This window comes from Ambystoma mexicanum, chromosome 8, assembly GCF_040938575.1.
Source record: "Ambystoma mexicanum isolate Mex_15411 chromosome 8, UKY_AmexF1_1, whole genome shotgun sequence".
Taxonomy (NCBI): domain Eukaryota; kingdom Metazoa; phylum Chordata; class Amphibia; order Caudata; family Ambystomatidae; genus Ambystoma; species Ambystoma mexicanum.
Window position 1 is genome coordinate 537,144,698 of NC_090929.1, and position 19,954 is coordinate 537,164,651.

The window sequence follows — 19,954 nt, forward strand, 5'->3', positions numbered from 1 at the left end:
AGAAGGGCCCACATGGCATGGTAACAATTTGGCAGCCAACCAGGCTCTATCGCCCACTTGGAAAGTGGGTACTGTCAAGTGTTTCTGGTCGGCCGCAGGCTTGATCTTGCGCTGGGCTGCGGCCATGTTCCCGGCAGCAAGTTGATTTGTTTCCTGCAGTTGTTGAAGTCATATAACAAGAGCTGGAAGTGGTTGTTCCATGGTAATAGACAACGGAAAGGCAATAGGATGAAGCCCATAGGCACACAAAAAAGGGCTCATTCCTATGCTAGTGTATTGGCTGTTATTATAACTGAACTCGGCCAAAGATAGTAACATTTCCCAATTGTCATAGGTTGCCATGGCAGAATAGCATAGATATTGTTCAAAAGATTGATTTAAATGCTCGGTTTTCCTGTTGGTATGTGAGAGATATCCTGAGGATAGACCTCATTCGATCTTTCTGAATTACAAAGATGTTTCCAGAACAGAGAGGTATACTGCGTACCCCGTTTAGAGATGATTTTGTCCGCCAATCCATGTAGGCGATATATATCTCTCAGGAACACTTCTGCCATTTCATTGGCAGACGGAAGTTTGGGCAAGGCCAAGAAGTATGCCGTCCTCGTGTAATAGTCTACAGTACCCATTATTACTGTACATCCATTGGATGGCATTTCAACGATAAAATCTACCGAAATTGCTTTCTAGGAAGCTCGCGTTGCTGGAATCAATTTGAGTTTTGCATGGGGTTTATGGCGAGGTGTCCTGGGTCTAGCAAAGACTGGACAGGATGAAACGTACTCTTTGACATCAGAATTCACTGAGAGATACCAGAACTGGTGTTCTACAAGGTTCTAAGTACTGGCGATACCTCTGTTCCTTGCCGTAGCAGTATCATGACAAAGCTTCAAAATGTGAAATTGTAGGTCTTTATTGGGCAGAAGCAGATGACAATCTAAGAAAATAAGTTCTTGTACTTTACAGAGACCATGGTGATTGTGAATTTCAAAACAAAGGTGTATTCATAGTGTTTTGACGTACCTGGATAGAAACGAAAATATCAGTGCAACTATCCTGGAAGGTGGTATCAAGAATTCTGGCTTCACCTCGGGATCAAGGGGGGGGCTGTCTGGCAAGATAGGGCATCCGCAACTACGCTGGCTGTACGGTATCCCTACATATTATCCTCACCAAAAATATTGTCGTACATATTGTTGTTTGTCTCGCCTAGGATGTAGGTTATTTTGAAGTTGTATTGGAAGAAAAAATAAGCCATTGGGCTTGTCAGCTGTTGAGACATTGCATGTGTTTGGAGGACTTTTAAATTGCGATGATCAGTTCTGACCTCCACCTCGAACTGGGCCCCCGAATAAAATATGTCTCCAATCCAGGAAAGCCTGTTTCATAGTCAAAGGTTCCTTCTCAAGCACCGAATAGTTTCTTTCATAAGGTGTTAACTTTCGAGACAGATACTGGGTGTTCCTCTCCTTCTTTGGAGTGTTGTAACAGGATTGCTCCTACGACAGCATCTCACGCGTCTGCCTCTACTATAAAAGGCTTTCAGGTATCATGGTATTGAAGAATCAGTGCTGCCACAGACCGGCTTTTCAAGGCTTCAAATACATCTTGTGCGAACTTGGACCTCACTTTTGGCAATAGTGTCTGAAAAATGCTCATCAAAACTCTATAAAAAAGAAAGGTATTCTGAATGAAAGTGTAGCATTTAGGGGTTAAGGCTTTTTTTCACAGAGGGAAGGATTCCATGCTTATCATTCTTGGAGGCACTCCCACAGGATAGTCCTTCAGTGCGATTCCTTGAGGGGACTTTATCCACAAAGATGTAAACGGGATCAGGTAGATTTCGCAAGGTAGTATATTCCAATAAGATGCACTATACTCATAATGAAAGGACAGGCAGCAGCTTCTTGTTAGGGACTGAAGACCATGCCTACTCCTGCTTATAGAGTTCTGGCAGTCTAACGCTGGACATTTAACTCCACCACACTTATAGCAAAGCAGAGGTAAGTAGCTCCTGTACCTCTAGCGTGATTGCAACATGTACAGTCAAGGGATACCCTTATTAATAGTGAGGAGAGGGGACATCAAACAGAAATACCCAAACATCTAACATCCACTCTGATAGTAAGCATTACATTAGAATGATGATTTTCACAAAGGGGAGAGATAACCACTATATTCAATCTGTCGTCTTTATTTAGGCTTGGCTGGTGTGTTTATGACAGGTCAGAACACTTTTGTTATAACTGTGCGAGTTTTCACTTCACACGCTCAGACTCAGTGTTAAGCAGCCCTTTGTTTACTTTTCACCCATTGGCAGAATACGAAATAGCCTGACTTGGGAGAAAATCATCTTGAGCTGAACCTGGAGAATTTCATTCAACACTTGTTATTTCTGTGGCAATGTCACTTGGTTACTGCAGTGTCCCTTGGAAAAGTACCTCCCTTTCAGTCATTCACTCCCATCACATTTACTATGGAAAGCAGGAGGTTCCTAAAGCTTTTCTAAGTGACTGGAAAATGCAGGATCAACACGTTTTTGAAATGGGGCTTTTAGTTAGCATGAGTTACGCTATTGTTACTTTTTTCCGTAGTAACTAACAACAAAGATCATATCTGTGCTTTTTCTAGCTAAGGGTAGAATTACCAAAAATGAATCCGAAATGTTGGTTGGGAAAGCAAAGGAGAGTTGCAGCAGTCTAATGTCCTGGAATTTTCTTCAAGGTTTGATATTGGAATTAAACATATATGTCTATAACATATTGAGAGTTTGTACTTCTATATTGGATCTTGAGTGGAAAAAAGTTAGAGGTTATAGCGCAATTATCAGCATCTTATGTTTTGATGTAACTTTTTATGGAAGTTTGGGGTTCCTCCTTATGCTGCTACTGCTGCAGATAACACAATAACAGGACAGGTCATAGCGCACCCCTTCTTGCTTATACCCCAATCTTTGTATACTCTAGCCAATCACAGTTCAGGCTCCTAGGGGTGGGTAGCAATGGGCAAGAACCAATGGTAAGACCCTCACACTGCAACATTGTTAGACATAGCAGTTTGGGGATGGACCAGGCCAGCCACCGGACATGCGAGAGCCAGTAGATTAACATGCGTAGTGTCCACTATAGGTGAACTATTACTCAGTAGCCAATCCAGTGCGATAGGTTTTCTGGAGAGGGTCCCAGATTGTGACGTCACTATGACGCAACTTTAGGACAAAACTGGCGTACGATCGAGGAGACGTTGAGTGGTCCTCGGATTTCCTCTATCCTTGTACTGATCCATGTTGGTTTTGCTGTCATAAACCGCAGTTTGAACTTGCTGTCTGGCTGGGTCTACGTTCCTTTTGGGGGAAGGTGTTGGGCCTTCCAAGAGTCTGCAACCTCCTAGTGGCCCTCCAGTCTACCTGGGAGTTCGTCCCAACAATGGCCTGCAGGGGAAGTGTAGGGTTTTGCACAGGGCTAGGGTCACAATAGCCCACAAAAGCAAGGGAGGTTGGTTTCAGGAAAAGGCAGATACCATGTCTCGCCGGTTGGCACTCCATCCCCAATCCCCGAAGACCCTCTACTCAGATGATCCTCCCTCACTTTTCCACCCACAGGGTCGGGATCCAAAAGTGATGGCCCTTCCCTGGCCATCTGAGGCGAGGCGCCCCGGGGAGTAGGCATGGGGGTACCGCCAGGTTTCTCAGTCATTTAAAGGAACTGACCGAACAGAGCTCATTAAGTTTACATATGTGCAATGAAAGGGGAACAATTCTGGTTTAAAAGATGTATTTAAATATGTTCAATAAATGTACACATTTTGATCAAAATAAATATATTAAAATATGAAACAACATAAAATCAAAAGGGGTCAGTACACCATGCAATCACAGAGTTCTTCTGAAAGAAATCCATTATTCGTACATACCAGCATTCCAATGATAAACTTTAATACAATGCGTGGCAAAAATCAAACATGTATTCTCTTATAATTTCCCTTTCCTGTTTGAAAAGTGCCTAATTTCAAATGTCTTTAACTGATGTTGTGATTCTAAACATTACTGAAGGTGGCATCTACTGGCAAAGAGCAGTATTGCCACTCATTTTTTTTTCTCCATAAAAGCTTTGGAAGAAATTGGGGGTCCAAAAAGTTTGTTGGCAATCACAAATGAATTTGAAGAAGAAGTACAGATACTAGCTATCACACCAACCGAGAGTGGTGTTGGTCCATGGGTGCCTATGGCTATAAATGTTATAACCTTACAAGTTATGGTTGATACAGGTTCTCTGTATACAATGGTAGATGTGGAGACCTATGCCAATGTATTAACGAAGAAAATGGAGGATTTACATATAACCAAGGTAAAAGCCACTGGTGTTGTGGCAGTGGCAAGACACCTATACATATCATAGATTACACATGGGTACATTTGGATTTTGAAGGAAGCAAAACCTACTGCAGACTATATGTGGCTGAAAATGGGTTTTCCATAGTTGGTTGGTGGGAACAAGCGTCGCTAAGGATCAGAATACGTCCTGGTGAGAGTATACCTATTCTATGCATAAATGAAAATAGTTGCGACACTTCTGAAAATGTTGCCAAGAGTTTTCCCAATGACAATATTCGTGTTCTGAAAGGTTTTAAACATTGCATTGTACTCAACAGAGGGGCGAAACCAGTGGTACATAAGGTGAGAAATATACCGATTGGCACGAGAGAAGCATTACAAAAAGAACTGGAAAAATTATGCACACAAGATATTATTGAGCCAATTGAGAGTTCCGAATGGTTATCCCCAACCCTGCCTCCATGTTCTCCTCTCGGCTGGGTTATTGTATCTGGAATGAGTTGTGTATCATCGTTATTCAGTCACAGTTTGTCACATCATGCTCTCCATACAGTACTGTGAGAGCTACTGTCACTGTAAACTAATTACTGCTGACTTCAGGAGCCTCCCTGTTGCACCCGTCACACTTTCATACATTTTCGTTTCTTTATATGCAACATCTGTTATTTTGGCACACTGTGTTTTTTATCTTCTTTTTATACTACTCAATGTGCGTTAGCGCCACCTGGTTTTCACGCAGTGCACGTTTACATTATTTATTTTCCGGTCACAGTCACGTAATGTATTTATTCAGATCGACAATCCGTTACAATGATAGTTATGGCAATGGAGATTCTCAAAATGGCGGCACGTAGGAAACGTTGAAGGGTACTTTAGTCTAACATCCAGCAGTACCTAAACTCGTCAATAGGCTGTTACGTCACACGTCATCACTCTCCGGTTGCTCTCCTGCACTCGGCATCCGTTGGCCTCCCGCTCTTGCGCACCATTCAAATGACGCGGCTTCTAGTCATTCATAATAAGGTGATTTCTTTTCGTTTCACCAACCTTTTGTCTCAGCCTTTAGTACCGCGCCCACATAACTTGATCAATCCTGTACGCGGGTCCGTTCCATTGTACACACATTAGTGTTGTTTGTCGCGGCGAACTTCAATGGTGCAACCGCATCTGGGGACCCCCTTCGGCATAATTCCTCAACGCCAAAATGTTCAGAATTGTTTTATTGGAAAACAAATGTACAACTTGGAATGGATTTGAGGCAAATTGTGCCATAAGCAGAGAAGTGGCTAAACAAAGTTAAAAAGCATAGTAACATTAGAATTTGGGGTTCTAATACAGACAGCAGAACAAAAGAACAATAGATGCAAAAAGTGTTCTGGTGACTGGATGATACACCCGTTTTGCAGTAGTGCAACTTGCATTTCATATTGTTGACTGTCCATAGTCCATGTAGAGACAACTCTACATTTCAACAATGAAGATACTTCCCAAAGAACTCCAACTTCAGGTATAACCCAAATGGGAGCTCCTCAACTTGGATGTTTGTCCAAGAAGTCCATCTCATTTCAGATATACAATAGGGCTTTGGTGATATCCAGGGTAAGCCACATGCAACAATAGTCACTTGATCACCTCTTTTAAGTTCCTTTGATGATGGGGATAATAGGATTAAAAAAATGATAATTAATCCTAACTAGACATGCATATTTTTGACATTAGGGAACATTTTACAGATAAGTTACAAAAAAAGGCAAATAAACAATTGTGTACAAGAAAATTAACACATTCTGTACATCTTCACTTTGCAGTCATCATTTGTACAAACTCTTCATAATTTACTTGACCATCCCCATCAATACCTGCTTCCCTGATCATTTCATCAACTTCCTCATCGGTTAACTTCTCCCCAAGATTATTCATCACATGACGAAGTTCTGCAGCAGTAATATAGCCATTTGCATCCTTGTCAAATACACGGAATGCTTCTCTTATTTCCTCTTCACTGTCAGTATCTTTTATTTTTCTTGCCATCATTGTAAGAAATTCCGGGAACTCAATGCCTTCAGCATCTACTTCGTTGGTCATATCCTGGAGCTCTGCTTCCGTTGGATTCTGTCCAAGCGACCTCATTACTGTACCCAGTTCTTTTGTTGTAATTGTGCCATCAACATCCTTATCAAATAAGGAAAAAGCCTCTTTGAACTCTGCAATCTGTTCTTCTGTTAGTTGATCAGCCATTGTGACGGGTGCGTGTGTCTAACGGTCCACAGCTGATCTCTCGCGCGCCACTTTTATCCTTCCACAATTGGAAACTAAAGCGCTATATCACTACGTTAGGGGCCTGATTTACAATAGCACTTTTGAATGAGAAAACCCCATTCCCCAAATCAGTACCCTTTGTCATGTGTCCCCTTGGGCCAAAGACCGTCGAATGATTTCAATAATCGTCGAGGTGTTTTGATCTTTTTTTGTACGTACCTATGTGATGTTGTTGACGGACGTGATTTTAGATTAACCTAGAGACGAGCAACAGCTGAACTAATGTCACTGTTTGCAAACAAACCACGCCACAGTATCCTCCTTTGAAATGTGCAGTAGGAAAGGCGCAGTCCTCGGGAAAAACGTGCAGAGAAGGGTTGACGATCTCTTGGACACCTCGATTGCGAATTTGTGCACATTTGAAGGTTACAAGAGTAATGAACAGCCAGTGTGAGGAATTGCCAGGTGGCCAAACTGGGGATGTGAAAAGATATGAAGTGGAGGACGGCGTAGAGAGTCAGGGCGACTTTTGGGGGTAAGGTGTCAGGCTTCGGGGAAGGCGTGGCGAAAAGGTACGCGAAAAGAGAAGGGAGGACTCTGTGGAGGTGCAGGGCAAGGAAATACAATTAAAATGATACAAAAATAAGTAGGGGGTGACAGCCTCATTAAATTCATTAAAATCAACAAAAATACAGGAAGGTGCAAAGACGGATAAGGAAGAGTCGTGTGGGGTTACAGGAAAAGACAAAATAAATTTGTCAAAAACGAAAAGAATGTCAAAGACGTCGATTTAATTTTAAAAAGTCAAACACGACTTTTAATACGTCTCCAACAAAAAACAGGGTGGGGATATTCGCCCTAGAAATACGTCCCAACCTGTATCCGTCGCTGAACCCCCAAATCGTCCCCTCCACGCCTCTTGTTGAATAGTTTAGGTGGATATTATTGTTTGTTTGATTCAAAATTGGAAACAACTTAGAATCCTGGACACCTGGAAAATGTGATCAAAAAGGAAAAACATGTATTTTTGCATTTTGGGTGCGTGCGTGGCAGCACAGAGAAAGAAGATGAGGGCAAAGGCGTGTCTGCGGACTCAGGTCACAGGATCGAGCCCGGACATTTTTGTTTACACCGATGAGTCGTTATGTTGCTAGAGTGTTGCCTGTATCGTTATTGGCTGGTCTCTCTAGTCTCTAGTGCTATATTTGGTCGTGTTTGCTTCTTTTCAACTGAAAGTGCCGATTTCTCTCTGAGGGCGCACCTATTCACACAGACGCCGCCCCCACCCCGCCACCTTGTACCCTAGGGACCCGCCACGCACAGGTGTATAATTACAGTCCTGCCAAATACATGCGTAAGGACTAGACTCAGGGGTGTTGCTAGATCTGGAAAAGATCCGGGGCTAAGCTAATGTCGGGACTGTCGGGACTGTCGGGACTCGGGGCTAGAGAGCCTTTTGGTTGTAGCTCCTGAGATTCTATCCGGGGCTACAACCAAAAGACCAGGGGCTATAGCCCCCTTAGCCCCCCCCCCCCCCCTAGCAACGCCTTTGACTAGACTCTAGGATGCAGGCTGTCGAGTTTTAAAAATATCAGAGCCCGGGGCAAGGATGTAACTTCTGTCCTCTTTCACTTTCTACGACTTTATAACGCCAGGGTCTGATTCATAGAGCGTTTTCCTATGGCATGGCGCCATTAAAAAAACGCACCTGTGAATCAGGCCCAGAATGGGTGGGTCATTATGCTTAACCTGTACCTGGCTTGGTGTGACTGACTTTGCACCAACCCTGCCGCCTTTGAGGCGTGCCTGTAATTAATCAAGAAAAGCCGCCGTGCACAAGGGATAGCACTGGTCCCATCTCACAGAGGGGAAAGTGGGTTTTCAGTTGTTAAGATAGCTCAGATGGTTGTTGCACCTGCTGCAGCGATCTGCCACTCACAGGTTTCGGTCCTATGGCCAGCTCATCCTTTCCCCAACCCATGGTCGATACAAAAAGTACCATGAGCGAGGAGAGCGTTTGCTGCCCCACTGCCTGGGACTGCCTGGGCACCCTTGTGGCGCCGAATAAAGAAAACCGTTTTTCAATGGCAGCTCGCTAGCGGGTGGGTGTCTCATGGCCGAATTGGGTACATTTTAAACGTGCGGTTTACTTCGTTACCTAAACAGCCTATGCCGCAAAGCATGTTAATGACCGTGCGGCTGAAATTCAATAAAACATAAATAAAGGAGGACAACACTGACTGGAAACTGTGTGCACATTACATGAAAGAAAACGTCTGCAGCTCTCTCTGGTGGCCCGCAGCGGTCCACCGTTTGTCGTGGCATTTTACCCCAAACGTTAAGGCGTCGGGTAGAATATTTGTGGGTCTGCATGTTGTTTGATGAATGCCACGCGTTGGCCTCAGTGAATGCAACAAAGCAAAGGCGCAGAAAAAAAATATCCGTGAAGTGAAGGGGCTCTTTAAACGTGCTTTAAATCCGGGAAACGCTGACATCGCTCAAAGATATTCCATAATCACGGATGCTAATTATAAAAATGAAATACATAAATAAACAAATAACTGGCCCTATGGCCCTGAACAGCGAAGCCTTATTCAGAACGGTCCGTGGCGAAATTCGATCGATTGAAAGCAGTTGTTCGCTTTCCTTGAGTAGCAGACAACACATACAACTCTGGCAATGCACACAAACATTTACTTTATAGACAGGCGCCAGAGTGTTTGTTTTAACCTCGTTTACATTGTTTGTTACACTTAAAAAACGTGTAACAGCCAACGGTTGACAGTTCTTTTATTGCAAATGTCTTCGGATGTAGTCCAATCGTATTTTAAGTCATGTTTGCTCGAAATTATCATGTAATATGGCAGGCTTTCTAGTGTGTGAGAGGCGGAATAGTCTGCAAGTACGTCCGCTGACTAGAGCTGGCCCTGGGCAGAGGCAGTCAATGGCAAGCAGAAAAACTGGTGAAACCTCCCACAACCCCGCTGGCCTTTCAGGCTTACGGTCGCCGTGTTAGGGAAAACCTTTTGGTTTTGCTACTGGCCAGGGATCTTAATGTCGAGGTCACGCCTATCAAGTAATATTTAAGTGGGATAACAAATCGAAGTGGGGCTCATACAAGGGGGCGTGGCCTACTTGTTGGTGTATAGCCAAAAGTGAAGGCAGGTGGCTTAGGCAAGTGCTGCCTGCCCAAACAATATATAACAGGAGGACAGGGGATGTGAATGCAAGTTCACCCAGATTAATGCCGCCGGTAGAAGACAGTGCATGCTCCTCAGGTGTGATGAGGGACCATGTCGACCATTTCGTTGCATCCTGCTCACCAGTATCCTGATTCAAATTCCTTCTTTCCCCTTAGATCAAAAGTGGGAGTAAATGAAACACACTAGCAGCCCGATTCATGGAAAAGTGCGCAGAAATACTGCAAAGGCTGCGTGCCGAGGACGCCTCTGCGCAAGCCTGCGCGCAGAAGTTATTCTGTGTGCTCTGCATATTCATGAAATAGTTCACGGAAAGTGACCGTACACACAAGTCGTGGCCAGAACGCCCCTGACATGCCCCCACCCAAAGCAAACAGAGCCAGATACAGCCAGCTTTGCGTGCTCCTTGTGCATGAACACATGCACCCTTGTAACAGTGCTTGGGGTCCCAACAACCAGATAGTCCCCCGTAACTATTACCGGCACCCCGACAACATGCATACAACTTTCCATAACTCAGGTAAAACTCTGGAAAATCTACGTGCAAACCCCCATAGACAGTTCATGCACCCCGCTACAGTGCATACGCGCATCCCTACGTTAGTTCCGAACCCCGTCTGCGTGCACGCACCCTAAAAATCCAACAGGCGATTTCACCACACAGAGGTGATTCCTATATGCAAGTGTCTGTACGCCTGCCTTCGTTTGGTGGATAGATTGAGGGCTTTGTGTGGGCCTTTCCCCAACGAGAGCTTGCACGGTCGGATCCCTGAATGCGCTTTGTTCCGTGCATTTGTGGGCGTGTATTGGACTGCTTGCGGCCTGTCCCTCATAACGCCCATAGTTTCTCATGTTCTTCCGGATTTCACGTGTTACGCCACCTAATCTGGCCTCTATGCAGGCCACGGCCATGCTCTGCGAGGTGTCTCGCATGTGGCGATCGATTGCACGCAGTGGCGTGCCAAGCATGCACAAAGTCCCTCTAAAGTACGAAAAAGTTCCACACAGTTGATTCCATGAATTGAGAAACAGGATTTTGCGCACGGTTTGGCATGCAAAGTCCCTATTTACTATGCTGAAAATTCCAAAATTCCATGAATCGTGCCCTTCATGTTTTTACCACTTGGCGCCGAATGAAGATGGCATACAACAAGGATTTATGTGCATATAGGTAGTTGGGAACTACAGAGAGCCCCCACAGAGCCCTGGGCCAAGAACAATTTATGGAGATTGCCAGGTTTTAGCCCCGGCTCGCCCCTACCCACTTAAAGCTCTGCGACCCTCTCGAGATGCCCCGTTACCGCAGGTGAAACCCAGGTGAGCACACAGGTGTCCAGCAAAGGGAAGTGATTTGCCCAGGATAACAGACTGTGGTCAGGTGGCGAGGCCGGGATTAGAATGTTTTATTATCTCCTATTCTGGGGACCACAATATTCATTGCTCTTACTGTGCTTATGAAAAATCCTTAATGGTTCCTCCTTGTCATTTGTCTCCGCTCAAGGCTTTTATTAACAGCTTGAACCCCAGAATCAAGGCACAAACATTATCCAAGGCCATGATCTCCCCATTTGCATGAACTAACAGCGGCCACATTCCAGTATCAGCTTTCTGGGGTAATCATTGTGCAATGCTTTTCAAATGTGAAAATAAAGTCCAGACCCTCTGAGCTCAATAGGGGGGTTCTCTGGTGGGGTATAACAGACTTGAATCATAGCAGAACAATATTAATAGGAGAGAGAATGGTTTTCCTCCCTTCATGATTACAGCGAACAGCGACAACACACCAGCCAATTCCCTCTGTTTGTGGAACATGCAAAATTGTACATTTCGAGGCTTGACAATTACATTACTTTTTACATAAAATTTTAAAACAAACATGAAATGTGTTAATGTTAGTTATACATTGCTTTTAAGACTTTACATTTTGACACCTTTTTTATATCCTACTTTTTAATTGACACAGTTCTTCCCTTTTGAATTTATTTTTTTCACATCAGCAGTACACGTGTGTAGTAGTCCCCCCAAAGTTGCAAAAGGACAGAGGTTCCATGCTGGCAGTTTCCATAAATAAACAAATTAGCAGATACATATTAGGCCTTCTCGCAATTGGCCGACCGGCCAGGTCCTCCGCTCCGCCTGCTGTGGATCCCAGTCCTTCTCAGGCCTACCAGCCTTTCAGGGGCTCTGCCCTTGCTGGGTAATTGGGAGGTGCGCCTAAAGATCTGCTTGTCTCTGCTCCTCCATTATGATGTCTGTGCTCTCAACGAGATGGAGCTGGTTTTTATTGGACTGTCTATACATGCCCCTTCCTGGACTGTCTATACAAGCCCCAGCGTCTGCTTGCTAGCACTTCTCTCCCGGATTAATCCATCCAAGTTTTATGAAGCTGCTGTCGAATTTTCCCTTTATACCTTTCAGCTCACTCCTTTTAGGGATAATTACGTTTTTGTTCTAAAAGATAAAGGCAAAGATCTAAACAATGTACAACATATATTAATAGTCTACATTCCCCAAAGGTAGATGGTATCTTTTATTAGGAAATTAAATACTTTGAAGATGTTATAATGCATGCTATTAACTCTGCAGTGTGCAATAAATAAGATTTCTCACTCATATTTAGTTAGATTTTGGCACCAAATAAGAATCAGCTCAGCCCATCTATTTCGATGCTTTCTCTGCCGGCTCTCCTTTTGAGGTTATGTTGTCTCTAGCTCTGCAATTGCTCAATCGCAGTACTGCCCTGTGTCTTGAACAATAACTACTAAAACAGTTTAGTACTCCTGCCAGTGAAATATGCTACGTTGTGCTATGAAGCTTTTATGCTGCCCCAACTCACCACCATAGTGGCCTCAGAGAGCCTAGGGTTGTCTGGAGGTTGGCTTTTTGTGCCTCGCAAGGGGCATTGCTAGGTTTGTAAAAGATCTGGGGCTAAGCCAATGCCGGCACTGCCGAGGACACGGGGCTAGCTAGCCTTTTGGTTGTAGCGCCTGAGCTTCTATCCGAGGCTACAACCCAAAAACCCGGGGCTATAGCCCCTTCAGTACCCCTGCCCCCTCCACTACCGACACCTCTGTACTGCCTTCTTCTCCCCACCATCCCCTGGTATCCTGCAGAAGGAAACTGAGCAGGGAAAAGATAAGAGGACCAGAAAGAAGAGATAGGTGCCACAAACAGAAAGAGGCAAGGAGGCAGCCGAGGAATAATGTTTTGTGCTAGCGTGGGTGCATGTTAATCTTGCTGCGCGACCATAGAATTCATGTTGTAGAAAGGATGGATATATTCCAATGGGTTTAGGGTTAGTTGGAATGTGTTACAAGGCAGATCTGGAGAATAGGAAGATATGTACACTAGCTAGTATTTGGGTGCATGATGGCCTTGAAACGTCCTCGGGTAATCCTAATAAATGTGGTGTGGTATTTGCCCATGCATACCTCTTAATCATACTGCAGGCCAAACTCTAGAATGTTAATTTGGGGATTGCCAAGTCTGATGGGCAAGTGCGGCCTAGGCAAGAGTAGGTTGTGTAGTCAGGCGAACGTTTGTGGACAACAAAAGATAGAGATGGTTAGTACGGTCAAGTTGGCTATGACATCCTGCTGTCTTAAAAGTGAGAAGCCACTGTCATGTTCAAGGTATGCTATGCTCTGCTTTAATTCACAAGAGTACATTCAAGGCCTCAGCCGTGGCAGAGTCCCTTTAACTTGTGCGAACAATCATGTGAGGTGAGCTTGGTTTGCCTTTTCGGATTAAGTTCCAAATTCTCTTAGTTCAGATGAAGTTGTGCATGTTTTTTTTATAACTCCAGATATTTTTTAATTATGAATACGTCACACTTCACTGTATCCCATATGTATGGTATTGTTTGTTCCTCATCAGTATACTTGACTGCTTGTGGTGGGCTTCTCTTTGGATCACTCTAGAGGTGTATGCGCCCTTTACCTTTTATTATGTGAAATTACGCAGCTTTTAATGCAGATTTTGAAGGTCCCCGTAACTCACTTTTTAGGTATCATTCCTCATCGGTATTCTTTGCCGTCAGTGAGGGCCTTTTTAACTCTAAAATGTTGCCTTGTAGAGATGTGCATGTTATTTATGTTATGTTACGTTACTTGGCTTTTTTAAACTCTTCCAAATCGTATTTTAAGTTGTCCTTTCGTATCGGTCTACTTTGCTCAAGTAAGGGGCTACTTGTGGACGTCTAAAATTACACCTTATAGGGTGTTTTTTCAGGAAATGTATGTTAGGTTTTTACTTTACTCAGCTTTTAGTGAGAAATGCGACCCTTTCTGAATCACACATTTAAGATGTCGTTCCTCATCAGTATTCTTTTGCGATAGTGAGGGGCTTCTCTTTGGATCCCACACATCTCATGTTGTGGAGTTTCTCTGAGCTGGTATGTTAAATTGCTCGACTTTTAGGGAAAATTGTGAATTTCAAACTTCTACGTATCTGACTTTTAATGTGGCATTCCCAATCTGCATACTTTGTTGATAATCAACGTCTCATTTTTGGAGCTCTACACTTGTAGAGATGTATGCACTAGTTATGTTAAGTTATGTGGCTCAGCTTTTAATGCACATTGTGAACTTCATCGAAATCACACTTTTAGATGGCATTTTCCATCAGCATACATTTCTGATAGTGAAGGGCTAGTTTTTGGAGCTTGTAAAGTTTTATGCACTATTTATGTTATGTCACGTAACTCGGTTTTTAATAAAAATGTTGAACTTCATAGAAATCACACGTCTAAGGTGTCATTCCTCATTGGTGTACCCCGCTAATAGCGAGGGGCTACTTTTGGGAATTCTAAAATGTGATCATACAGTTTTATGTGCTATATATGTTATGATATTGGGTGTTACTCAGCTATTAACAAATATTTAGAATTGCTCAGAATTCCACTCTTTAGGAATCCTTCATCATCAGTATACTCCACTGATAGCGAAGGGATGCATTTGGACTCTAAAATGTCATCTCATAGAGTTTTATGCACTGTTTCTGTTATTTTGTGTTACGCTACTCATCTTTTAATGGACATTTTGAACTTCATAGAATCACACATTTAAGGGGTCATTCCACATCAATGTGCTTTGCTGATATTGAGAGGTTATTTTTGGGATCTCTCAGATGTCATTTTATAGAGCTTTGGGCACTATTTAGGCAATGTTATGTCACTGGACTGTTATTCCATGGCAATCACCATTTATGAGATAATGTTAATCTTTTTTTCTCTACCTTACATATATATGGTGGCTATAAACTGGTGTAGCAGAGGCCCCCACATCTCCCGCAGCGCGGGCAGTACTGCTGTGCCACGAGCCACACAAATCATCCGGTCCCTTGCAGCTCTTTTGTTGTTTTTTTGTATGTATGTTTTGGATCTATTTCTAAGAGAATTTGGGCATGCTTCCTTGTAAAGGAAATCATTCCCTTAGAAAGGAAACAGAAACGTAAAACGACAGCAATGGTGAGAGGGTCACCATGCAGAAGCCTGGAACAAGAGATTTGCACATGTTTTAGATCTATTTCCAAGAGAATTTGGGCATGCTTCCTTGTAAAGGAGGTAACAAGCCCTAATTCCCTTAGAAAGGAAACAGAAACACCCGTAAACCGACAACGATGGTGAGAGGGTCACCATGCAGAAGCCTGGAACAAGAAACGATCACCAAAGCAGCAGCATGTGAACTTGAAGCTAACAGGAAACAAGTGCTTGTCTGCATGCATATTTGAATGTTTTTCAATGTGTGTATGTGCAAGATTTTAAAAGTGTGTATGCACATGATTAGGTTTGTTAGAGAGAGCGTGTGTGAGAGAGAGAGATTTGTGTGTGTGTGTTTATTGTGTGGTGGCAGGGCTGCATCACATATAGAGTTACAATGAAGGTTTACTTTGTATCTGCAACATCATAAACGTGCTATATTGGAAATTCTTGCATAGCTTGTTGCTGCAGCTTCATGAATGTGATATGCGGTGACCATAGATTGTGGATGTAGCCTCATGAAAGTTATTTACAGTGACCATACTGCTTTGGCTTTTGGGCTCAACATCAAAATGATTTACAATGGCAATGCTGACATATTTCGTGGGAACAACTGCCTCAAAGTGACTTGAAAATGCTGTCCTACGTTGTGAACACAGGCATAATGAAAATGTAAAATGCTTCAGTGTACTGTTGTTGGCATGGTATATACTGGTTTCTTTTCATGTGCTATCCTTGAGAATTAATTGTCATTGCATGGCTTTTTACTCCTTTTTCTCAATTCTCAAACATTGGGCCTCATTAGGAGTACTGTGGTAAGGCAACAACCGCGCCGGTAGTGCTACTGGCGCCATTGTTACCTCGCCGCAACATTCCGAGTATGCTCGCGGGTGCCACTCTGGAAAGCCTGGTCAGACTAGGCGTGTAGAGCGGCACCTGCGAGCAGTACCGGATGGTAGCAACGGCCCGTTATTAACGGGACTGTTGTTACCATCCTCCCCATTCCCATTGAGCCCTATGGGGGCTCAAATGAGAATGGGGACGTACCGGGTCTGGGTCCCACGAAAGGGAATTACCGGGCCCTCCAAGGTCTGAATGGCCCGGTAAGTCCCCTTTTGCGGGACCCGGACCCGATTTTGGGGGTACCCATGACCTTATTAACGGCATGGCTTCCTACAAACTCGTAATAAGGCCCATTGTCTGTAAAATGCACCTATTTCACACATTATTTTAAACATTTTCTTGGAGGAGACCCCCACATGTACTTTCCAAGTTCCATTGCTACCCTTTGTCGCTTGCACCAATATGTGTGAGATGTTAATGCACTTCCACAAAAAATATTTCAATGTTGCCATTGCCCTTCAATCATTTACAGCGATTAGGGGAAACCCGCTAGCCTGGCAACAAAAGCTGCCTCTGACACTGGCATACACATAATGTTACTGGCCATTCATAGTGGTAACAGTTACATTTGGGTGCCAGGCACCACTCCCCTTCTGCACTAGGTAAATGAAATGAGGTCTGATTAAAAAAACATACATCTTTAACCTAGTGCAGCGTCCCTTTGGAGCAGCATGATCACTATGCGTTGAGTGAATTCCTCGTGGTCCAGGCCAGCCCGGGAGTCAGTGGAATGGCCTACACTTCTATGAGAAGTTTGGTGGGAACCCTCAGCAGGGCTTGAAGCACCCCCTCCTATTTTGTGCTACGCCACTTTGGCTATACCAAGGATATGACACAACCCTACCACTGGCCACTGCAGATAGGTGCCATGTTGCTTTTTCACCTGGCAACAGTCACACCTTGCCTGTCTGTGTTTCTTGCTATTCTCTCACTGTCTCTGTCTCTCTCTCTCTCGGTTTCACTCTTTCTCTCCCAGATAGATACATTGTACGCCATGAGCAAGAAAGGATCTGGGAATTGGCAGATGATTGGAAGAGACTTTCTGGAGACTCCACTCATTAACATATGTAAAGTGCTAGATTTTATGGGAGACATGAACTTTAGGTACAGAGAAAGAACTGTTATGTTATGTTAAATTTGTTCATACCGAGGTACAGCACAACCAACACCAAAAAGGCAACCTGGCGCTATGACTGAAAGCAAGATACAGGTGAGGCGAGGAACTAGAAAAGCAAAGTTTTCAGTGCTTTCCTAAAGTGTATATGAACCGAGCAGGCCTGAAGGGCAATCAGAAGGGCATTCCACAACATGGCAGCTCTAACCGAGAAAGAGCTGTCTCCCATTGTTGCCCGACGGACTCAAGGGACAGCCAGGCGGGAGAGGTCAGCAGAATGCAGAGAACGAGCAGGAACATAGGGTCAAAATTTCAACTGCAGATATTCTGGACCAGCCGCATAAAAAGCTCTATGCACTAGGCAGAGGGATTTGAAAAACACCTGCTTTATCACTGGAAGCCAGTGTAGAGACCTGAAAATGGGTGAGATATGCTGCCGATACGGGGTGCCAGTAACAAGGTGAGCAGCAGAAGTTTGTAGCACCTGTAGACGATGGACTAGATAATCTGGCTGAGCCAGGTATAAGGTGTTACAATGGTCAATCCTGCTGAGAACCAGGCAGAGACTACTGGGGCGCGCAGGTGAGACGGCACATAAGGCAGGCCTTCCTGAGTATTTTCAGTTGGAGATGGGCAGCCTGACACACTGCACTCATCTGAGAGGCCATGGAGAGGGAGGCCGATAGTTTAACACCCAGATTTTTGACAGTCAGAACTGCCACAGGAAAAGTACCCAACACTGATGGCCAAAAGGACGTAGTCCAGAGAGAAGGAACTGTATCAGCACCCACAACCATAACCTCGGTCTTCGTTAAGTTTTAGCCAATTTTCGCTCATCCAGCATCCCAGCGAAACCATGACAGAACAGAACCCGTCATACCAGCAGATGACAGCCAACTGATCAGGATGGCGTGATCAATGGTATCAAATGCGGCCGAAAGATCCAAAAGGATCAGGGCTGCAAATCCACCCTGATCAGCAATAAGCGTCAGATCATTGAGCACTGAGGCCTAAACAGTCTCAGTGCCCGGCCTGGTCTGAAGCCCGACTGGAAAACATCAAGCACAGCCCTGGACTCGCAGAATTTCACCAATAAAGGAGACACCAAAGGACTCAAATAACTTCATAAAAAAGAGCTAGGACCGAAATTAGCAGGAAAAAGAGGGTCAAAAGATGGCTTTTTCAAAAGAGGAATCACTGTGGCACACTTCATCACAGAAGGAATAGCCCCGGAAGAGCCAGAGAGATTAACCGCAGTGGTCAACTGAGGCAGAAGGAGCGGAAAAATGTCCTTCACCACAGACAACGGGATAGCATCAGTCAGAGAGGCAGACGTAATACCTGCAGCTGCTAAAGTCAGCCGCCGTCAACAATGGAAATGAATTCCAACAAGCATCAGGGCATGACATAATCCCAGAAGCTAAAGAGGGTGAGGAACCAGACCTGACCCCAGGAGGATCATGATCCAACAAAATGCACTCACAAACATTCTCAATCTTATGCATAAAATACTTAGCCAGAGAGTCACAATACTCTTGTGAAGAAGGGATACAGTTGTCAGAGGAGTCCCTCATAGAAAGGGAGCGGACCACCCGAAAGAGCTCTTCAGGCTGGGAGATGGACTTCTCAATTTGAAGGGTGTAGTAGTTTTGCTTAGCAAGCTTAATAGCTGCATAATATAAAGAGGTAAGCAACACAGAATGAGGTCCAGGCCTCAACCGTATGCGAGGAACGCCATTTGCATTCCGCTTGCCTACGCTTAAGACGGAGGGACTTAAGTTCTTCATTAAACCAAGGTTCAGACGGCCAGGATCTCAACCAATGGTGCAACCAAATCAGCAGTGGTGGAAAAGATTTCAGATAAAGCGCCCAGATCAGCAGAGGGTGCTGTACTACAGCCAGTAATAATGCATGCAGCCAGCATAGAGGGTTCGACCGCTCGCCAGTTTCGCTTCTTAACCATCTGCCAGCCATATGAATTCTCACATTGCTCATTATTTTGGTTGACAGCCTGAGAGCCATCTCAACCCCACTCCAGCTTGCTCAGGTGCTGTGGTCAGTGGGCTGGTCGGACGCCTGTCGGGACAACAAACAGTGTTTCTCAGGGTTTCATCAGGAGTTGGGAGAAAGGGGTAGGAGCCTTTGTTGCTTTGCCCCGAATCATATCTAGGCTTCTCCAACAAGCCTCAAACCCTGCTCACACAACGGTCCAATAATACATTTCCACTAATCACGCTCTGCCCCCGCCCCCTATGCCCTCTCACCTGCTGTTAAAGCAGCTCCATAATTTGAGAGCCAGGGGGAGCATGCAGACTTTTGTATGAAAAAAGCGTGGATGCTGTTGCATGTAAATCAGTGATCATTTCACTGTGACATACTGCAAACTTAATTGGGTGAATTGAGGGTGTGGACTAAGCCTTGTATAAGTTATGGCTGGCTTTGATAAATAACCTCTACTGGGATGTTTAATTTGTAGTTTACTCATGTCTGCTACAAAAACAAACATGTCTTAAAAGGAGTAAAGGTTAGTAATGATAAAAAAAAGTGAAGTGAACTCAACAAACATTGCGGAAACCAATGTTAATAATCAAACCCCTCTTCAAAATCAAGTTTTTCCCTAAGATAAATAAAGACCATTAGACTGTACATTAAACCTTAAATCACAC

General features: G+C 44.2%; 2 protein-coding genes across 5 annotated transcripts in view; one reads left to right on the forward strand and one right to left on the reverse strand.

Moving 5' to 3' along the window:
- Positions 1–19,954, forward strand: part of TP73 (tumor protein p73) — a 510,790-nt gene that overhangs the window by 257,555 nt on the left and 233,281 nt on the right. The gene's annotated exons all lie outside the window — the stretch shown is intronic.
- Positions 5,552–6,619, reverse strand: LOC138472190 (calmodulin-1-like). Its single transcript, XM_069610234.1, has one exon. It carries the CDS (start codon positions 6,569–6,571, stop codon positions 6,131–6,133), a length of 441 nt encoding a protein of 146 aa, XP_069466335.1. The 5' UTR covers positions 6,572–6,619; the 3' UTR covers positions 5,552–6,130.